Source organism: Mastigoproctus giganteus, chromosome 4 (genome assembly GCF_048544385.1).
Source record: "Mastigoproctus giganteus isolate SK-2022 chromosome 4, ASM4854438v1, whole genome shotgun sequence".
NCBI lineage: Eukaryota > Metazoa > Arthropoda > Arachnida > Uropygi > Thelyphonidae > Mastigoproctus > Mastigoproctus giganteus.
In genome coordinates this window covers 218,097,371-218,120,019 of record NC_143578.1, presented here as the reverse complement: position 1 = coordinate 218,120,019, position 22,649 = coordinate 218,097,371, and the positions used below count along the sequence as shown (strand labels likewise).

At 36.6% G+C, this 22,649-nt stretch overlaps 1 protein-coding gene across 1 annotated transcript in view; it reads right to left on the bottom strand.

Annotated features, from left to right (window-relative positions):
- LOC150087409 (uncharacterized) overlaps positions 1 to 22,649 on the bottom strand; it is a 107,984-nt gene that overhangs the window by 42,940 nt on the left and 42,395 nt on the right. The window contains exons 5-7 of the mRNA XM_090372050.1: positions 14,944 to 15,070; positions 8,063 to 8,175; positions 1,554 to 1,813 (exon numbers count right to left, since the gene is read on the bottom strand). Coding sequence (XP_090228176.1) covers positions 1,554 to 1,813; positions 8,063 to 8,175; positions 14,944 to 15,070 — 500 coding nt within the window. The remainder of the gene's footprint in view (positions 1 to 1,553; positions 1,814 to 8,062; positions 8,176 to 14,943; positions 15,071 to 22,649) is intronic.

Below are 22,649 nucleotides of genomic sequence, written 5' to 3'. Positions count from 1 at the left end.
GATAGCCTAAACAAATTTAAAGCTCAACTGGACAGGTATTTCGAACGAACGGAGGGGTGAAATGGGAGTGGGTTTTTTTTTTTTTTTTTGGCTGATGCTGAATAAGCTTGCTTTCTTGCATCATATGCCTCTACTAATGCTAATTACTAGGATTTAATAACTCTTTATCACATATTAAACTTTCTCATTTAAGATATCTCAGACAACCTAATTAAAATATAGATTGCCCTGTGCAGTAACATAATGTAATATTATGTTATGTAATAAAATAATTTAGAAATTTAATTAATAACTGGACATTAAGAGAAATCCAAATATTTCAGAACACTGAAATTTTATTTGTGGGAACTGGAATAAAATATACAATGAAATTACAGATTAAGATGTCTACAGTCTAGAATAAATATTACCATGGTGTATTTACACCAATATTATATAGTTAATTATTAAAAACCCATATAAAATTATGCCTTGTGCATTTCATCTTTAAATACATTATCTGTACACCATTTGGCATCTCTCATATTGTGGAATCACTTCGCAACTGTGATGGCACATTGCATTACCAGGGTACCTACCCACCCACCGATGATAGGCCAACAGCTTTGAAACTGTGCAGTCTGGGTGGTGGTATCCACTGAGAATAAATAACAGTAGTCTTCTCTACTAAAGAAGGGTTACTTATTCAAAGTAGTGCAATACCTGGTATCTCGTTGTGAAGGCAGCCATAATATGAGATACAATTAAAATGATGCCTTTTACACTACATACATAGTTTGAATTTATGGGTAAACTATGGTATATATACATCGATATTATATAGCAGGGGTGGCCAATGAGTCGATCGCGGATTTAATTTCGGTCGATCACGACGAATTTTAAATATACAGTAATCCTTCGATTTGTACACCTTGTGCAATGAAATTTTTGAGATGGTAGATCGCGGCGCATTTTGAAGGAAAAAAGTAGATCGTATCACATATTAAGTTGGCCACTCCTGTTATATAGGAATAAATATTACATACAGTACTCCAGTCATGATACCCAATAAAATAAAGCAAAGAGAAAGACTGGAAAAGAAAAGTCAGGAACAAAGATAGGTCAAGTGGTCAGTTTACACCTCCTTGATTGGATTTAAGGCTTCTCTTTACTGTTAGCCACACTGAATGTAGAGGGGATGAAGTGATGCTGCTGCTGCTGTATATGCTGTTTCTGGTTGAACTGTAAACCTGGCTTCTACTATGGTCTGGAAATATAACTGAACTGAAGATTTGGGGGTTGTGGCTACTTTTCAGGTTATATAAAATTTCATTGTGTATCTATTCCAATTCCCACAGATGAAGGACTTGCAGTGTTCTGAAATGTTGGGTTTCTTGTAATGTCATCTAAATTACATTATATGGTGCAGTGTATATTTTAATCAGCTTGGTCATCGCTGAATAGATAATCATGTCTTTCAACAGCCTCATTTTGAATATCCCAGAAAAAATTTTATTTTTAGCTTATTTTTTTATTATTTTTTTAGGATCAGCATTTTGCCTATGGACACTTACCAAAATTGATAGTTTGTATTCTTCCTCCTAGATAATTCTGTGCTTCCAAAATAACAATATCTTTAAAACCATTTAATGTTAACTGCTGAGCACAAGCTAATCCTGCACTTCCACCACCTATTATAATAATTCTAGGACGTAAAAGTTGTTTAAAAGGGCTGATGTTCATGCAGTTCCAGTCCACTGTATGGTCACCATCAGACATTAAAAATAATTTATAATTTTCAGACTCTGTGGTATAATCTCCATTATCTCCTCCACTAAAACCAAAAAAAAAAAAAGATAAATTAAAAAAGAAATGAGGAGTGACAATACACATTTCAAATATGTATATGTAAAATAACTTTCTGATGTAAGGCTCTATAATTAACATGCACAATCTTTCTTGGTAGAATAAAATTATGATAATCCTCCATCTCAGTGAAATGAAACCAAAAAGTTCATCATAGTTAGGAAAAAAATTTATTACTAACCATATCGTAGGGACAAACAAAATTCTAAATAATTACATAAGAGAAATGAAATAAGTAAACTATTACTTAGTCATATGTTAAATGAATTTGTATGTTAGAGGACAGCAAAACTAATAATGGTTTTAATTTATTCATAGGGAACCACAAAGAAATAACATCACTGGCCTGCAGCAAAATGCAAATCACTGAATAAGATCATCAAGGGATGCTAAACAGGACTGGGAGAGCATTATAACATTGGGAAACTAAATAAATGCTGTCTAGGCAATAAACTGATACACTGACCATTAAATGAAATTTTACTGTAACTAAAGTTTTTACAAATAATATAAAATCAAAAAAAAAAATCATTTAAATACCATAAGAACCGCTGATTACAATAAGTCTGCTGTGGCCGAACATTTCTGGGAGAAGCAGCATCAAATCTCCCCGGAGGACGCTATTATTTTGGATCGTGCGCACGGATACTAGGAGCGTAAATGGCTCAAGGGTTTATGGATTGGCTCATCCAGTAAGAATACTATGAATAGAGACGGAGGTATGCGTATTCATCCTATTTTTGAAGCAATTGTATTAAGTTTGGATGAATGATTTTGTTTGCCATGTACCCAAACCATTTCTGCTGGTTCTGCCCAGGTGTCGATGGAACCACATGGAGAAATACCACGTGTGGAGGTATTCATCCTATTTTTGAAGCAATTGTATTAAGTTCGGATGAACGATTTTGTTTGCCATGTACCCAAACCATTTCTGCTGGTTCTACCCAGGTGTCGATGGAACCACATGGAGAAATACCACGTGTGGAGGTACCGTGAGCCTGCTATATAAAGAGATTTTGCAGGAAGTCATATTAATGTTGAAGAAGGGAGCTGACGCTCTCGAAAGCTTCAGGTTTTTAACGGATTTTAGCATATTTTATAGTAAATGATCTTTTATTACAGTTTTTAGCATTCTGTAATATACAACCATTAGTTTATTGTAAATAATTTGTTTTTGATTTTATATTATTTTTAAAAACTTTAGTTACAGTAAAATTTTATTTAATGGTCGGCGTATGAGTTTATTGCCTAGACATGAATTTTCCCGACCTCAGAGGCCTCTTTCAGGATAAATAAATGCTGTTCCAGACTCCCAACAAAATCTTAAAAAGAGGCTATTAAAATCACTGAAATTTCTAAAACTCTAATGATCTTATAATCCTTACAGCAATATAACCAGAAGAGAATTATACATTATATGAAATGTTACACAAGTGACAAAGTAAAATTCTGGCCCTGTTGTGCAAATTCAAGAAGAATGTAGTGGACTAAAGCAAATAATAAATAATGCCAATATCTCTGCTCCTCGGAATTCATACATCGGCAACATCATCAATACTGTAATCAATCTTACTTATTCAGTAAGTAATAACAAATCTTAACATGAAGAACATTAAATCAAAGCTGCTAAAAGGGAGAAAACAAAGAAACTGATATCCTAGAGAATGATAATGCATATACTTCCTCTAGTTGTGAAATCTTGAGAAAAATTACTAAAATCAAAATAGGCAATAGGATCAAGAATAAAGCATTAAAAAACTATCAAGTGGCTGAAAAGCAATCAAAATAGGTGTGAATATAAAAGGAAGGGCCACATGTGCCTAAAAACAATAAACACAGTGTAATAAGTTTTTTTATTAAAAAATAATAATAATAAGCTTTTTGGACTTGTTTCTTTAAAACATGACAAAACTTTCTGATTTTCCTTAGCGTAACCCTTTCTGGAGAGAGCTCCCTGAGTGAGTATGGTCTCTGGAGAGCAAGCTTTCTGTCAGAAATTGGCTCTATGGAGTGTTCCTTTGCGAAATTTGAAATTTCATAAAAATAAAATTTATACATAAATAAAAAAAATACAAAAACAGAAAAATTAAAAAAAAAACTATCTTCTACATTTATTTATGCAGCATATGATTTAAATCCAAATGCTATATTCCAGATAATTTTTACTTTAAGTCAAAACTGAACAACAATAGCTAACTTGGATTTCAACTCTGATTTTAAAAACTATTGTTGTGCTACTACCTATTTCAAAGTCAGCCTACAATTATTTCGAAACACAGATAGGTGGTGGCAACATTTACCGGAAGGTTTCAAGATAATTTGTACATAAAGAAGACATTATTTGAAACATACACACACACACTTAACACCTTATCTGTTAACACACTTAACACCTTATATTTACTTCAGAAAAGATATTAAGATCCAGGAATGATTATTATTTTCTAAACAAAAAAGATTTAAAGTAGTTTGATTATTTTAATCAAAGTAAGGTATTTAAATCATAAATTATTGATAAAAAAATCATAAAACTTTAATAAACTGACACAAAATATATGATATATTTAATAAACTAAATAAAAAGAAGTCATAAAAATTTAATGAATCTAATATGACAAAAAATGTTCAGGTCAAATCTTCATCTAAATAAACATTTAGATCACCTGATTCTTTGTGTGTATTACTTCCTATTGGAAGTAATACAATAGTTGCAAAGGAAAATTTCAAAAGCACTTTAGCTACAGGATTTAGGTGAAACTGTTTTAATTGCTGAGCATTCTTATATTTTGGACAACTTCCTTGGAAAAATTAATGAACTAAATAGAAAAATCCATTTAGTTCATTATCACTTTCAGGTCCCCCCCCCCTTTTTTATATAAGTAATAACTGCTGAGTGGAAAAAAGCTAAAATAAGATTAACCATGATAAACAACTTGGGCCTTTTAATATCTTATGGACAATGTAAGGATATGTCACTTTTTTTTCTTTTTTCTTACATAAAGTAGCTGAAGATATTGAGTACAATTGTTGAACATATCAAAAGAGTAACTGATAATGAAAAATGGTGATTGCCTCTTCCTATGGTCCATATCAATTCTCTCCAATCCACTGGAAATTCTCAACAAGGAAAAATAACATAGATGTTTATATAAAAAAATGGACCCTGATGATTCTTTCTCTGCAGAGTATGAACTATAATCATTTTTTGGTAGCGCAGTAATATTTCCTGGGAATTTTATTTCTTACTCTGATTGTTTTTTCAATTTTACTAATTGTCTGATAAAACCTTTCTTGATATACCATTATATGGAGCAATTAGTTTAAAATTTAAAAAAAATCGATGCTATTCATCCTTCCTCTATGCCCTTTAAATGTGTGCATTTTTTATGTGATGTACTGCACATTTCATTAGTTTTGCTGGAATGCAAGCATAAGGAATGCAATCAGAAAATTACTGGTGATTTTTGAATGTGTTAATGAATAAAGATTCAAAAACATCAAGTTTATAAACTGTTGTGTTCGAACAATACAAGAAACATAAATATGGAGTTTTTGCTAGAAGCTTTATAGTGCAAGGGCAATTAAAAGCCAAATGGTTGTGATAATTCTAATCAATGTCTGATGTACAGGTTTTATTATCACATATTATAATAGCACTGTCTCTATTTTAGGAAAGTGAATGCTATGTCTACACCAGATTCACTGTCCAAGACTAAATTCAGGGTAAGAGCAGGCAATCTGGGTTGTTTGTCTTATTAAAAACTAGTCTGTTAAGTTTTGTTGTTTTTGGTAAGACATGTGGACTCCAACTTTGCATTAAATCAAGCAATTTAAGGCCAGCTGGCTAATTTGCTTTTGGTTTGTTTCTGCAATAAATTTTCCACTGTAGGTCAGAAAGGCATTTTGAAAAGGGATAGGGGGGAAGCAACAACAAGCAACATTTTCCTTCTAATATGTAATAAGATATTCATGAGCATCAATATACAGGCTGAGGATAACTCAGGAGGATTATGCTGGATAAATATAGAGTATGTGAATAGACCCTTACATAATTTGAAAGTGTCAAACTTCATCCCTACAATTTTTTATTCCTACGACCTACTGATTGCAAGGATAAAAAGTTTTGTAGGAACAGAGATCCAAACACATTTTCATTCTGAGTTATAGCTAGTTTTCTTATTTTTTAAACAGTGAAGGTAAGTAGGTCTGAACAACAACAAGAATTAGTAAATTTGTAAAAATTAGTAAATTAGTAAAAATAAGAACAACAACAATTAGTAAATTTGAAATCAAGTGCATATCTGACGTCGCCGTATATGCATGCAAATTTTGAAATGAATCCATCTACTCTTTCTGTAACTATTCTTAAAGTGAGTTATCAGAGGCAACTGTTCTTAAAATGAGTTGATTTTTCAGTTATCAGTTGCCTTGGAAGTTACCTGTAAGTGAACCATTATTCTTCTTGTTCTTTTCAATCTACATGTTAATTTTTTTATCTTGATCTTGAATAAATGGTATTCTGATGTCAATATGGCAGATATTCATTTAATTTATTATAATAAGAGCTATTATCTGCTCAATATCTCCTATATTTTTTGTTACTTTTAGTAAATAATACAGGGATTACCTTGATCTCTTTGTAGGAAGGCTTCTTATCCAACTCTCCTAGTCCATCACATAAATTAATTAAAATACAATGAATTTAATAAACTACATTTTAATGTAGTTCCCTAACAATAGCTACGACACAGACAATAACCCAGAATCACTGTCTAGACCCCAACCCAACTCCAAAACTATCAACCGTGATGCAACCATCAGTATTGGAAAACATTATGTCAAATTTACTCATAGTAGAAAGAACAACTAAATTAGAAATACGTGAAGACAAATTTATTCCTCCTTAAGTTAGATGGAAACTTTTTGATACTTCGTGTTCACAGGATGGATTTATTTCATTTATGGAAGAGCAAACAGGAATAGCCATGAAATAATCACCATATAGCATCATTTCCAAATTATATAAAAATTTCTTCATCAGAATGGATGTTTTGATGAATAGTCATTTTGATGAAAAGAATTTGCATTAATGCATTAACATTTCATGTGTATTCAACATAGTATATTTTGTGTTAATTCTTAATTCAGTCACCGGTTCTTAGATAAATGTTATTAAGAACTTTCATTAAGAGCTGCAATTTCTGTAATGAGTTTTACTGTTATAAAAAAAAATTCTATCTAAATTAGTACATTACTTCCTTTCCTAAACAAACTGAGGCATTTTAAAATTTATGTTTGAGTGATTTTACTTCTTTTTAATTTGAATTATTCTCCATTCAAATAGGAATAAAATGGCCCAGAAGCATATTCACAGAGAGAGAGAGAGAGAGAAAGAAAATCAACTTCAGTGATGGGCCAGATGGTATGTTCTTTAGTCCTTTCATGAGTGTGTATATAGATCTACGTTTTTGATAGGTGTGTTGCCTGTAATGCATATGTAGATCTACACTTTGCAGGTCATTTCAAAAAATGCATTTTTTTAGTATATTCTGCCATTTCTTGTGTTTTTGACTAACAGTAGACACAATTTTAATAGATATTAGAATGAAAATAGAAATTCTCTAGAATTCAGATCAATAAATTGAATAAATTAAATCTGTTGGCATAAATAAATAAACAGGTTCAGAGGATAATGTTGCATAAAAAAGCAATTTTTTTTTATCTTTTTTATGAATTAAATTCTGTTTTTGTTTTTTTCAAAATTGTTTGATTTTTGACAATAATTTACTTTAATGTTGAATGATTAATCAAATCAAAATAAGAAAAAAATTAATATTTAAAAGGCATTTATGTAAAAAGTTTTAATTTTTTAAAAATTTAACTTGAAGGAATTTATTCCAAGGGCCCATTGCTATCGGAAAACTTGGACAACTTGCTCGTGAAAGGTTAAGTACTAGGATGAAACAATCATAGATAAAACACGGACAGAACCTTAGAAACTTTCTTGTAACATTTTGATATAATCGGGTTTAAATATGTCATTCATAAATCTGAAATTAAACAACTATATGCAAATTTATGATGAAAAAAGAATTATTGCTTGAAAATTATATCAGAGGGATTTAATAAATTTCTGTTTGCTTGCTAAACATGTGCAATAATTATATGCAATGTAACAAACAATAGTACACTTTAGACCTTTTTAATTTGAATATACCTGTATAATTCTAGTATTCTGCTTGCCTCTCTCAAGCCTGTGATGTATGCTCCATGGACAGTTGAGAAAAAACTGGAGTGAGTTGCTTCACCAGCAAACAGCAACACAGGATACTGCAATAAAATATAATATAATAAAATAATAATAATTATTAAATTTATTATTACTTTGTTAAAAGTTAATTTAAACTGCCAACTGTGTATAAAAGTTGTCAATATGATACCTGGATGATTTTATAAAATTCTTAAGATCAATAAATGGATCAGAATTTAATATTTATTACTAATGAGCCACTGAATAATGGACTATATAAATGAGTTGACTTTGCATTAGCAAAACCTACCTAATACCCCATAGGGTCAACATTTTCCCATAACACAGACTGCTGTACATGTCTTGGCATGGACTTGACAAAGTGTTGCAAGATGTAGATCCTGTGGTAGTGCTATCCATGCATTGCAAAATGTGTCCAGTAATGACCTCACATTATCAGGTGGATGGTTGTAGCATCAAAAGTCCTTTTCCATTAGGTTCCAAACATGCTCAAGTGGGGTAAGATCAGGTGAACTGGGTAGCCATGGGGGAAGCAGAAGTTCCTGAAACTGGATGGCAACCTGCTGGGTCTTATGGCATGGCATGCAATGTTGCTTTGTTGATAGATGCTGGAGTTGTATGGATACATGAAGAGGTGTGTTTGGTCAGCAATGATAGAAACATAAGCATTCCCATTAAGCTATTGATTAATGGTGATCAGAGAACCCAGGGCATGTCAAGAAAACAGTCCTCAAACTATAACAGCACTGCCTCCAGCCTGCCAAACACCAACAGTTCATCCAGGTGCCATGGCCTCCTGTTTCTCTAAATGTGGTTATACCCATAAGCACGACAAAGTTGTAAATGGGAGTCATCAGACCAGGTGATTGATTTATGCATGTCAGCAGTCCAGTGTTGGTGCTGACATGCCCATGCAGGGTGCAGTTTCTTGTGTCTCAGAGTGAGCACTGGTACTAGTGGCAGCTGTCAACTGGCATAGCCTATATGAGTTAATGTCTAGTTAATTTCCACAGTCTATGTGGAAACTGCTCTTGCAATTCCTATGTTATACTGATTGGTTAGCTGGCCACTTTCCTGCAGTGTTACAAACGGGTCACATGATAACCACAGGCATCAAGCACATGTGGCTGTCCAATGTAACAGCAGTCAAATAACCTTTGCCTGGTTATTTGACTGCTGTTGAGTCAGTCATGATAGGCTTGTGACAACTACAGAATAGGAGCACTTAACTACGTTGCTGAGATACTAGCACTTGCTAATAATACAAGTGTTTTCTTTTCTATAAAAAGATACTTACATTTTTATCATTCTATAAACAAACTTTGGTGTACTTTTTTTTTTAGATGTATTTTGACACATTATGTGCTGACCTGGCAGCATATCAGAACTTAAGAAGCCTTGCATGTCAGATGGTGCAAAGACAGTAATAATTATACAAGGTGATAATAATTTACTTAATGTAAAAGTTTTGACACAATCATTAATCTACATAAATGAAACATAATAACTAAGTTTCATTGTGTGACTTCAAAGAAAAAGAAATATGCAAATAAGGCACATCTGATCAATTTTATGAAAATTAATAGTATGACACAGTTTTACATCAGTTTTCACTATTTTTGAAGAAATTGTTAATGGACATTTCATTATTGTATCCATAAATCGACAGAGATGTGTATATATCTTGGAAAATGTCATTCTAGACAAAGAAACATGTTTGATGAAATGACAACAAGACAGGCAATCCCCACATACTCAGAGTTACTGAATTATTAAGAGAATATTTTGGTGGAATAAATATCAGTAAAGTTTTAGATCAGATTTTTGGTTATTGATTAATGGTTGTGGACTTATCTAAAACGGTGCATCTACAGACATAACCCAAAATTCTTGTACAACTAAAGAGGGTTGTCCATACAGAGAAAACAAACATGTCTAGAGATCAAATTTCCTTTGCTTTACTATTGGGATGTCTTTGTGTGTGCACGATGCAAGGAGTGCAAGGAAATTAGGCGACAACTCGGCGTTGTTATGGGCCTATATGAGACCTTGAAGGACAGGGTGGATGCCCTCGAAGGAAATAAATTGAGGGGCCCATCAAGCTCTCAGCTGCCCACATCAACGCCAGAGCTTGCACTTGGTCATCTTGCAACACAGAGACAGCCCCCAAGGCAGAATGCGCTGGTCCCACAGGAACTAGTAGTTGTTGGTGACTCTATTGTCAGGGAAACGGGGAACATGCTTTGTAAAAAGGATAGGTGGAACAGGACCAGGGTATGTCTGCCAGGGGCAAGGGTTGATGACGTTGTAGAGCAGATATCATCTTTTAAGGGCACAAAAGGTGATATAGTTGTACACGTTGGCACTAATGACATTAAGAGTAGGAGACCAGCGGAATTACTTAACAAGTACAGGTCACTGTTGAAAAAAAGCCGTGAAGTAGGGTTAAATTTGAAAGTGTCTGCAATTCTGCCCAGACACGATAGGAGGGAGTATATGATGAGAGCCTTGTCGATCAATTCGGCCCTGGAAAGATTGTGCAAGGCTCAAGGGGTAGAATTTTTTTCAGCCTGGAATGTACTTGTTAACAGGAGAGATTGCTTCTACAGGGATGGGATACACTTAAATAGAAAGGGTGCAAGAATATTTGCTGATGCTATCGAGGCAGTGTTAGGTGGGTCGGAAAACTGCTAGCTTGGGGGGAGACAAAGACTAATGGATTAACAGTAGCCACTGGCAGAGGTGAAAGAGATTCTTGCACTGCTTCTATTGGAATGAGCAGAAGCCTGAAAAACAAGATGCAGGATATTTCAGAGACTGCTGGAAGTCATTGTGATACAAGTAAACACATGGGTTGTGTTAGGGTAGCTAAGAATAGAAACAAGTGCAGGTATACTTGCGTGTACACCAATGCTAGGAGTTTAGTAAATAAATTTGATGAATTTGAGGTATTGCTCAAAACATCAAAGGCAGATATTGTTGGGATATCAGAGACGTGGTGTCACACAGATATAAGGAATGCAGAACTGGAATTTGGGGAGTACAATGTGTATAGAAAGGATAGACAGGACAGGAGGGGAGGAGGGGTTATGCTATTAGTTAAAAAACACATAAAATCCAAGGAAGTGAAGCCAGTCGACATTGATGGACAGGGCAGTGTCGAGTCAGTTTGGTGTGACATAAACATAGGTAAATCAAAATTGAGAGTAGGAGTGTGCTATAGGCCTAATGACTCTGATCAGTATAATAAGATACTGTACAGGGAAATAGAATGGGCCAGTAAATCAGAGAGTCTTATAATGGGGGATTTTAATTTCCCAGATATTGACTGGAATTTGTGGGTTGGTCACTCACACACTAGCAGGGCTTTTGTGGATTTATTGGATGATTGTTTTCTACACCAGCATGTTTGGGAGGCAACTAGAGGGAGTAATACTCTTGATCTGATTATCAGTAGTGATTCTTCATGCATTAGGAATCTGCAGATAAAGGAACCACTGGGTGGCAGTGATCACAGTGTGCTGAAGTGGGATTTACTCAAGGAGGTAACTACCATCAGAGGCAAAGGGAAGGGTTTTTGCTTTCGTAAAGGCGACTATGATGGTCTGAGACAGTATTTAAATTCTATACAGTGGGACCAACTGATGATGTTAAAAACAGCAAATTCAAAATGGGAAGCATTCAAGGAACTAATCTTGGAAGCTATCAGGCTTTACATACCAACCAAGAAATATTGTTCAAGGTTCAGGCCTAAATGGTTGTCAGATGAACTAATGAGACATATGGCAGAGAAGAAAAATGCATGGGATACATACAAATTAATGGGTGACATGGAAGCCTATGATAGATATAAGTTGGTCTGTAACCAAGTCACAAAGGAGATTAGGCAGGCAAAGGCAGATTATGAGAAATCCTTGGCAAAGGACGCAAAGAAAAACAGAAAAGAGTTCTTACCTATTTAAACTCAAGAAGGAAAGGGATGAATCAGATTCGTCCACTGGATGTTGATGGTTCAACAGTTGAGGATCCTGCTCAGGTGGCTAACAATCTAAATGAGTATTTTGCATCTACATTCACACATGAGGAGTTATTCAGGAAGGGGAATGTCGTAGGTGAAGTAAACATTGGCAGTGAGCTAGATTATTTTCTAATAACTGAGAGGAAAGTGGAGGAGAAATTGCTGAGGATAAACATAAAAAAGGCACCAGGGGTGGATGGGATCTATCCAGTTATATTAAAGGAGGCAGCAAAGGAAGTAAGCAAACCCCTAGCCATAATTATGAGAGCTTCTTTGGACTCAGGGGAGGTACCCATGGACTGGAGATGTGCAAATGTAACCCCAATTCACAAAGGAGGATCAAAGGCTGACACAAGTAATTATAGACCTGTTAGTTTAACTTCGGTTCCAGGAAAATTAATGGAGGCACTGGTTAAAGAAGCACTGCAGGATCATCTGGACAAGAATTCAGTTATAGCTCAGACACAGCATGGTTTTGTTAAGGGCAGGTCTTGTCTGACCAATTTGATTGGATACTATGATGTAGTCACAAAAGAACTGGATGCAGGGAATAACTTTGATATTATATATTTGGATCTTAGAAAGGCTTTTGATACTGTTGCGCATGGAAGACTGCTGCACAAATTGGAGAAGTGTGGCATTGGAGGCAAATTGCTGCTATGGATAAAGGGATGGTTGAGTGGCAGAAGACAGAGAGTGGTAATCAATGGACACTGCTCAACGTGGACTAATGTTATTAGTGGAGTTCCTCAGGGTTCAGTGTTGGGTCCATTGTTGTTTTCTGTATTTATAAATGATATTGATGATGGTGTATCAGGCTTAATGTCCAAGTTTGCAGACGATACCAAGGTTGGCAGGGTTGTTAAGGACACTACTGATACTATGCTGCTGCAACAGGATCTGGAAATGTTGAGCAGATGGGCTGAGAGGTGGCAAATGAAGTTTAACATTGACAAATGTAAAGTACTACATATGGGAAACAGTAACCCCAGATCAACGTATCAACTCTGTGGTACTACGCTGACAGTGGTAGAGAATGAAAAGGACCTGGGGGTAATTGTGCAGGCAGATATGAAGTTCTCTGAGCAGTGCAGACGAGCTGCAAGAGTAGCTCATGGTGTCTTGTCAATGATATACAGGAATTTTTCTAGCAGGGATAAGGATGTGATTATTCCCTTGTATAAGGCATTGGTCAGGCCACACCTTGAGTACTGTATACAGGTCTGGAGGCCTCATTTCAAGAAGGATGTAGAGCTGCTCGAACGAGTACAGAGAAGGGCAACAAGATTAGTGAATGGAACAAAGGGTTGCTCTTACGAAGAAAGGCTTAAGTTTTGCAAATTACAGAGCCTGGAGACTAGGCATCGGCAAGGTGATCTGATAGAGGTGTATAAGGCTTTGAATGGCTTGAGCATGCTCAATGCCGATGGGATTCTTCCTCTTGCTCAGAATAATCACCTCAGAGGGCATAAATTCAAATTGAGGAAGGACGGATGTCGGATAGATGTGCGGAAATTTGCCTTTAGCCAGCGGGCAGTTGGTTTGTGGAATAGACTCCCATCGCTTGTTGTTGAAGTTGATAGCCTAAATAAATTTAAGGCTCAGCTGGACAGGTATTTCGAACGAACGGAGGGGTGAAATGGGAGTAGTGGTTGTTTTTTTTTTTTTTTTTGGCTGATGCTGAATAAGCTTGCTTTCTTGCATCATATGCCTCTACTAATGCTAATGCTATTTGTTACTCTAATCAAAGCTGTCATAGAATCAGAAGGACGATATCTGTAGCCAAATAAATTGAGACCACACAATGACTTGCTTATTATTTTTTCTTTTACACAAATTAACACTGTTACCTCAAAACATTTACATTAAGTTAATTTATCACAACTATTAAAATTAGCATTAGCATTAGTAGAGGCATTTGATGCAAGAAAGCAAGCTTATGCAGCATCAGCCAAAAAAAAAAAAAAAAAAAAAGAAACCACTTCCACTTCACCCCTCTGTTCGTTCAAAATACCTGTCCAGCTGAGCCTTAAACTTATTTAGGCTATCAACTTCCACGACAAGGGATGGAAGTCTGTTCCACCAACCAACCACCCGCTGGCTAAAGGCAAATTTCCGCATGTCTATCCTACATCTGTCTTTCTTCAATTTGAATTTATGCCCTCTCAGGTGATTATTCTGAGCGAGAGGAAGAATCCCATCAGCATTGAGCATGCTCAAACCATTCAAGGCTTTATACACCTCTATCAGATCACCTCGCTGGTGCCTAGTCTCCATATCTGATACAAAGTTCCCTTAATGATGCAGATGAGCTGCCAGGAAAGCATAAGGTATTTTATACCCTATACTTTTTAACGTATTTCTATAATATATAGGAACTTGATAGCATGGACAAAGAGACCATCATTTCACTGGGGGGGGGAGCAACGCCTCAAGATCAGATATCTATGTGAGGATGTTAAAGATATCTTTTTTATTTGCAAATTGCAAAAACTAGAGGGACATGTATTTAAGGAAGGCTAGTTGTGGACTGGCTATAAGAAAGTTTTCTTTAAATCAAGTTTTTTTGACTGTTGAAGTAAGTCTGAATAAGTTCATTCGATAATCAAGAATTAGAGGGCTTATATAAATAATAAGTTCACTGAATAATCAAGAATTAGAGGGCTTATATAAATTCAAAGAAGGGTAAAGTTAATACATAAATGAAATCAATAGGTTTTTTTTTTTTTTTTTGTGAAAATGATGCTAAAGAAGCTTAACTGCCTTACATCATTTTACCTCTACCAGTAATAGAAAAAATAAAGTTTACCTTTTTATTTTCATCATCTAGATACACAGGCTCAGCTAAATCAGAAGGCAAAATACCATATTGTTCACATGCCATGGAGAGATATGTATAAGAACCCTGGGAATATGGATCACCACCCCATGTAGTCCTGTCAAATTATTTTAAACACTGAGAAAGAGAAAATATTTACACTGTAAAATATTTAAACCAAAGAAATTAATAATTTTATTCATAATAGTAATCCTGGAGGATAGAAAACAAACACAAAATAAAAAACTCACTATAATATTTTTATAAGACAAAATAAAAATAAATTTTAAAATTACATGTTAAGTTTTCCAATACCAAATAATTTATTTTGTCACCAATTTCAAGTTGTAAATGTGAAAATTTCACATGCTTAATAACCATTAAATTAAATCATGAAATAAAATTACAAAAATCTAATTTATGAAACACTGGAGCTGGAATCATGACCTACAAATTTAATTGTCAGTATAAAGTTTGCTAATATGAGTGCCGAAATGGGGAGGAACCATCTTCAAATGCTTACAGCGGCTCAAACAGATGAAACTGTGCAACACATTATAAAATTGAATAACATCTATACAGATATAACTATGTATTTAACATCACCACAGTTAGGAACATTATGGCCCTTGCGCTGTAAAGCCTACACACAAACAAACAAACAAACAAGCTCACAGCAGGAGCAGCAGATGGTGATGAATATTTCTGATTGAAATTTTGTTATTCTTTCTTGTAACTGTCAAGATTTTCTCTGTAACATTACAATATTATAGTCATAACAGCATTTGGGGGGGGGGGATACACTAAACTTTGCATTGGGGCCCACTTTTTCTAGTTACAGCACTGACAGAATTCCATGGTAGAGTCACTTGTCAATCATTCATTTGTGAAATTTTAGATTTTGAATCAAATTCCATCAATGACTGTAGAAATCTTTTAAAGGACTTTTCATGGCTATACTCCAGAATAGTGTGCACCTCCAGGTACTTCAATGAAAGCAAGAAAGAAAGCAGTGATTGACAGGTGAAGTGCCCTCCCACTCACTGCTGTAATTGACAGATGGATGTCATGCAAGAGTACGTGGTTGTTTGAGATTGTAGCAGTAAATGTGAAATTATTATTTTCTTGGTTTCAGCTTGCTTGCAACTGTGTGGATTGCTGCTAGGTTTATCTTGTTCTGGCTATTGTGCTGCATTGTTGTGGTAACCCTTGTTTTTTTTTTGCTGCCGTGTGCTTTCGTCACATTCTTTTTCTTATTTTTAATTCTTATTTTGCTATTTTTGTGTTGTTTTTTGTTTTTTTTTCCTTGTTTAGTCCCAATGGAATATGTGAATGAGAAATTGTTGTATGGTTTAAAAAAGGTCGGATGTAAGGCTGTGATTGACTGGTGTATGCATGCGAAATTGATTGCCTCTGAGTATAAGTGTTACCAGTGTGGATGTCCAATGAAATTGGCCGAACTAAAGGGCCATATGGATGAATTTGAGTGGGTGTGCAGAAAGAAAGGGCAATCCTCATCATGTTAAAGAATCTGTATGCAAGGGATCGTGGTTCTCTGAAAGTAAATTAAGTATGATTGAGATGCTTCTTCTAACCTATTTTTGGGTTGAGAAGGTACCTTTTAATTTTTTATTTATGAGGTGCATGTTAGTCAAACCACGGTGAGTGACTAGAGGAGTTTTTGTAGAGAGGCTTGTGTGGATTTGTGTTTGCAAGAAAGGAGTATGATAGGTGGGGTGGGTGCTATTGTTGAAATTGAATAGAGTAAGTTTGACAAAAGGAAGTATGAAAGATTTAAAAGAATGAATGGGCACTGGATGTTTGGTGGGGTTGAACGAGGCACTTCACGGTGTTTTTTCAGGGTCATGGAAAATCGGAGTAAAAAAGTCCTCCTGAACAACATTAAGACTTCCATTTTGCCTGGTAATTAGCATTAGCATTAGCAGAGGCATATGATGCAAGAAAGCAAGCTTATTCAGCATCAGCCAAAAAAAAAAAAAAAAAAAAAAAGAAAACAACCACTACTCCCATTTCACCCCTCCGTTCGTTCGAAATACCTGTCCAGCTGAGCCTTAAATTTATTTAGGGTATCAACTTCAACAACAAACGATGGGAGTCTATTCCACAAACCAACTGCCCGCTGGCTAAAGGCAAATTTCCGCACATCTATCCGACATCCGTCCTTCCTCAATTTGAATTTATGCCCTCTCAGGTGATTATTCTGAGCAAGAGGAAGAATCCCATTGGCATTGAGCATGCTCAAGCCATTCAAAGCCTTATACACCTCTATCAGATCACCTCGCCGATGCCTAGTCTCCAGGCTCTGTAATTTGCAAAACTTAAGCCTTTCTTCGTAAGAGCAACCCTTTGTTCCATTCACCAATCTTGCTGCCCTTCTCTGTACTCGTTCCAGCAGCTCTACATCCTTCCTGAAATGAGGCCTCCAGACCTGTATACAGTACTCAAGGTGTGGCCTGACCAATGCCTTATACAAGGGAATAATCACATCCCTGTCCCTGCGGCGCCTCCGTAGCCAGGTGGGAAGGAGCAGCAGTGCGTAGCATACGCTTCTTGATTTAGACCGGGGTTCGAGCCCGTCACCATCAAATACGGATGATGCGGAAAGGTCAGGGAATGTCCACCGCATATCCCCGGAGCAATATGGCCTTAGTTGCTAATGCTCCTAAAAACCAAATAACAAACAACAACAACAAACCCTGTCCCTGCTTGAAAAATTCCTGTATATCATTGACAAGACACCATGAGCTACTCTTGCAGCTCGTCTGCACTGCTCAGAGAACTTCATATCTGCCTGCACAATTACCCCCAGGTCCTTTTCATTCTCTACCACTGTCAGCGTAGTACCACAGAGTTGATACGTTGATCTGGGGTTACTGTTTCCCATATATAGTACTTTACATTTGTCAAAGTTAAACTTCATTTGCCACCTCTCAGCCCATCTGCTCAACCTTTCCAGATCCTGTTGCAGCAGCATAGTATCAGTAGTGTCCTTAACAACCCTGCCAACCTTGGTATCATCTGCAAACTTGGACATTAAGCCTGATACACCATCATCAATATCATTTATAAATACAGAAAACAACAATGGACCCAACACCGAACCCTGAGGAACTCCACTAATAACATTAGTCCACATTGAGCAGTGTCCATTGATTACCACTCTCTGTCTTCTGCCACTCAACCATCCCTTTATCCATAGCAGCAATTTGCCTCCAATGCCACACTTCTCCAATTTATGCAGCAGTCTTCCATGCGCAACAGTATCAAAAGCCTTTCTAAGATCCAAATATATAATATCAAAGTTATTCCCTGCATCCAGTTCTTTTGTGACTACATCATAGTATCCAATCAAATTGGTCAGACAAGACCTGCCTTTAACAAAACCATGCTGTGTCTGAGCTATAACTGAATTCTTGTCCAGATGATCCTGCAGTGCTTCTTTAACCAGTGCCTCCATTAATTTTCCTGGAACCAAAGTTAAACTAACAGGTCTATAATTACTTGTGTCAGCCTTTGATCCTCCTTTGTGAATTGGGGTTACATTTGCACATCTCCAGTCCATGGGTACCTCCCCTGAGTCCAAAGAAGCTCTCATAATTATGGCTAGGGGTTTGCTTACTTCCTTTGCTGCCTCCTTTAATATAACTGGATAGATCCCATCCACCCCGGGTGCCTTTTTTATGTTTATCCTCAACAATTTCTCCTCCACTTTCCTCTCCGTTATTAGAAAATAATCTAGCCCACTGCCAATGTTTACTTCACCTACGACGTTCCCCTTCCTGAATAACTCCTCATGTGTGAATGTAGATGCAAAATACTCGTTTAGATTGTTAGCCACCTGAGCTGGATCCTCAACTGTTGAACCATCAACATCCAGTGGACCAATCTGATTCATCCCTTTCCTTCTTGAGTTTAAATAGGTAAAGAACTCTTTTCTGTTTTTCTTTGCATCCTTTGCCAAGGATTTCTCATAATCTGCCTTTGCCTGCCTAATCTCCTTTGTGACTTGGTTACAGACCAACTTATATCTATCATAGGCTTCCATGTCACCCATTAATTTGTATGTATCCCATGCATTTTTCTTCTCTGCCATATGTCTCATTAGTTCATCTGACAACCATTTAGGCCTGAACCTTGAACAATATTTCTTGGTTGGTATGTAAAGCCTGGTAGCTTCCAAGATTAGTTCCTTGAATGCTTCCCATTTTGAATTTGCTGTTGGTAACATCATCAGTTGGTCCCACTGTATAGAATTTAAATACTGTCTCAGACCATCATAGTCGCCTTTACGAAAGCAAAAACCCTTCCCTTTACCTCTGATGGTAGTTACCTTCTTGAGTAAATCCCACTTCAGCACACTGTGATCACTGCCACCCAGTGGTTCCTTTATCTGCAGATTCCTAATGCATGAAGAATCACTACTGATAATCAGATCAAGAGTATTACTCCCCCTAGTTGCCTCCCAAACATGCTGGTGTAGAAAACAATCATCCAATAAATCCACAAAAGCCCTGCTGGTGTGTGAGTGACCAACCCACAAATTCCAGTCAATATCTGGGAAATTAAAATCCCCCATTATAAGACTCTCTGATTTACTGGCCCATTCTATTTCCCTGTACAGTATCTTATTATACTCATCAGAGTCATTAGGCCTATAGCACACTCCTACTCTCAATTTTGATTTACCTATGCTTATGTCACACGAAACTGACTCGACACTGCCCTGTCCATCAATGTCGACTGGCTTCACTTCCTTGGATTTTATGTGTTTTTTAACTAATAGCATAACCCCTCCTTCCCTCCTGTCCTTTCTATCCTTTCTATACACATTGTACTCCCCAAATTCCAGTTCTGCATTCCTTATATCTGTGTGACACCATGTCTCTGATATCCCAACAATATCTGCCTTTGATGTTTTGAGCAATACCTCAAATTCATCAAATTTATTTACTAAACTCCTAGCATTGGTGTACACACAAGTATACATGCACCTTTTTCTATTCTTAGCTACCCTAACACAACCCATGTGTTTACTTGTATCACAATGACTTCCAGCAGTCTCTGAAATATCCTGCATCTTGTTTTTCAGGCTTCTGCTCATTCCAATAGAAGCAGTGCAAGAATCTCTTTCACCTCTGCCAGTGGCTACTGTTAATCCATTAGTCTTTGTCTCCCCCCAAGCTAGCAGTTTTCCGACCCACCTAACACTGCCTCGATAGCATCAGTAAATATTCTTGCACCCTTTCTATTTAAGTGTATCCCATCCCTGTAGAAGCAATCTCTCCTGTTAACAAGTACATTCCAGGCTGAAAAAAATCCTACCCCTTGAGCCTTGCACAATCTTTCCAGGGCCGAATTGATCGACAAGGCTCTCATCATATACTCCCTCCTATCGTGTCTGGGCAGAATTGCAGACACTTTCAAATTCAACCCTACTTCACGGCTTTTTTTTTTCAACAGTGACCTGTACTTGTTAAGTAATTCCGCTGGTCTCCTACTCTTAATATCATTAGTGCCAACGTGTACAACTATATCACCTTTAGTGCCCTTAAAAGATGATATCTGCTCTACCACGTCATCAACCTTTGCCCCTGACAGACATACCCTTGTCCTGTTCCACCTATCCTTTTTACAAAGCATGTTCCCCGTTTCCCTGACAATAGAGTCACCAACAACTACTAGTTCCTGTGGGACCAGCGCATTCTGCCTTGGGGGCTGCCTCTGTGTTGCAAGATGACCACGTGCAAGCTCTGGCGTTGATGTGGGCAGCTGAGAGCTTGATGGGCCCCTCAATTTATTTCCTTCGAGGACATGCACCCTGTCCTTCAAGGTCTCATATAGGCCCATAGCAACGCGCGAGTTGTCGCCTAATTTCCTTGCACTCCTTGCATCGTGCACACACAAAGACATCCCCCATGGCAGTATCATGTCCCGTACCCGATTGCTTCGCAAACATCAAGCAAACAGTGCATCTTAAAAGGCTGTGATTCAGAGGGCAACTGCCCCCCTCAGTTCTCCCCTGAGTCACAGCACTCCCATTAGCTTGAGCCTTTTGCTTTGCTGCTCTGGTCAGAGTCATGATTTCGATTTAAATGTCAATAAAATTACAATTTCAGAACAAAATTAAAACCTTAAACTTGTAACTTAACACAGTTATAAAGCTATATTTATTTTTCAGTATCGAGTGTTATCTACGAGTTCCCTTTATATAACTTCCGTATCAAGTATGTACTAATTATTTGTTACGTTTGTACTCTAAGTCGTTATATATATATAGTTAAAAGTACAATTTAATTGACAATGAAGTTTAACAAGATTAATAGATCTACTGATTAATTGACAATATTATATTATGCACTATACTATAATTCCGGATATGCTGTATGCTGTAACACTGTCGTATCGGACTGTTGCAAGTCTTATGATTGTCTGGGGATGAAGATTTTAAGCATATAGCAGTAAATCACTTTCTTCATTTCACTGACCCTGAAACTTGTGCTATCACCAACAGTATTGAGGGAATGTGGAGTGCTATTAAACAATAGTTTATGCCATCGAGGACTGTGGATGGTCAGTTTGACTCCTACCTCGCAAAATATATGTGGCGGCATAGGCAATCTGGTAGCGAAAAGGTCATGCCTGCAAGCCAGGACTGATGAGGTGAGTTTTCTTTGTTTTCATTTAGTTTTTTTGAGAAAAAAGGTTAGGTTTCGTTTAGTTTTCAGTGAAAAAAAGGTTATGTTTTTACGCAACTTCGGGAGAGATTCAAGCAAACAACCAGTCATTGGCTGCGGGTAGGACTCATGAGGTGATTTTTGTTTGTGTGGACAAATCTGGGGCAGATTCAAGTAAAACAAGTATGGTTTTTTTTTTTTTTTTTTGTTTTGGCTTAGGTTAGTTAGATTTGGTTATGTTAAGGTAGTAATTTGGAATGGATTGAAACAATTGAAGCCATTTTATTGCTGAAGTAAGGAGTTTTATCAGATTCTGGAGTTTCATGAAAAAGCATTTTTTTTGGACATTTTGTGCATGTAGAAAGAGAAATTTCATTGTAAACGCACGTGGCATTGTCTGGTAATGGTGGATTGCAAAAGCAGGAGTTTTGGGATAGGAGCCCTGAATATTTTGTTTTGAAAAGTATTTATTTAGACATTTTGTGAATTGAGAAAGAGCTATTTTGTCATTAGCACATGTGGAATCGTTTTGTTTTTGTGAATTTTCGGGTCTGACGTACCGACATGTCACGTGACATCCACATGTAATCTGAAGGAGAAAGGGTTATTTGTTATTTGGTTTTTAGGAGCATTAGCAACTAAGGCCATATTGCTCCGGGATATGCGGTGGTCATTCCCTGACCTATCCACATCCTCCGTATTTGGTGGTGACGGGCTCGAACCCCGGTCTAATCAAGAAGCGTGTCTACGCACTGCTGCTCTGAAGGAGAAAGGGAATGCAGTGAGTGGGCAGAGTTACAACTTGTCAATCACTGCTTTCCCACTCTTCTGCTCATTGCCATTTGGGAGGATGCACACTCTTCTGGAGTATTACCCTTTTCACTATGAGCTATAAGTTAGTCAGCCACTGGGGTGTGGGATCCCTCATGAGATAACTACAAAAATACACTTCTATTACTCTTAGTCTGCCATGTAATAATTATATTTATATAAATAAATTCA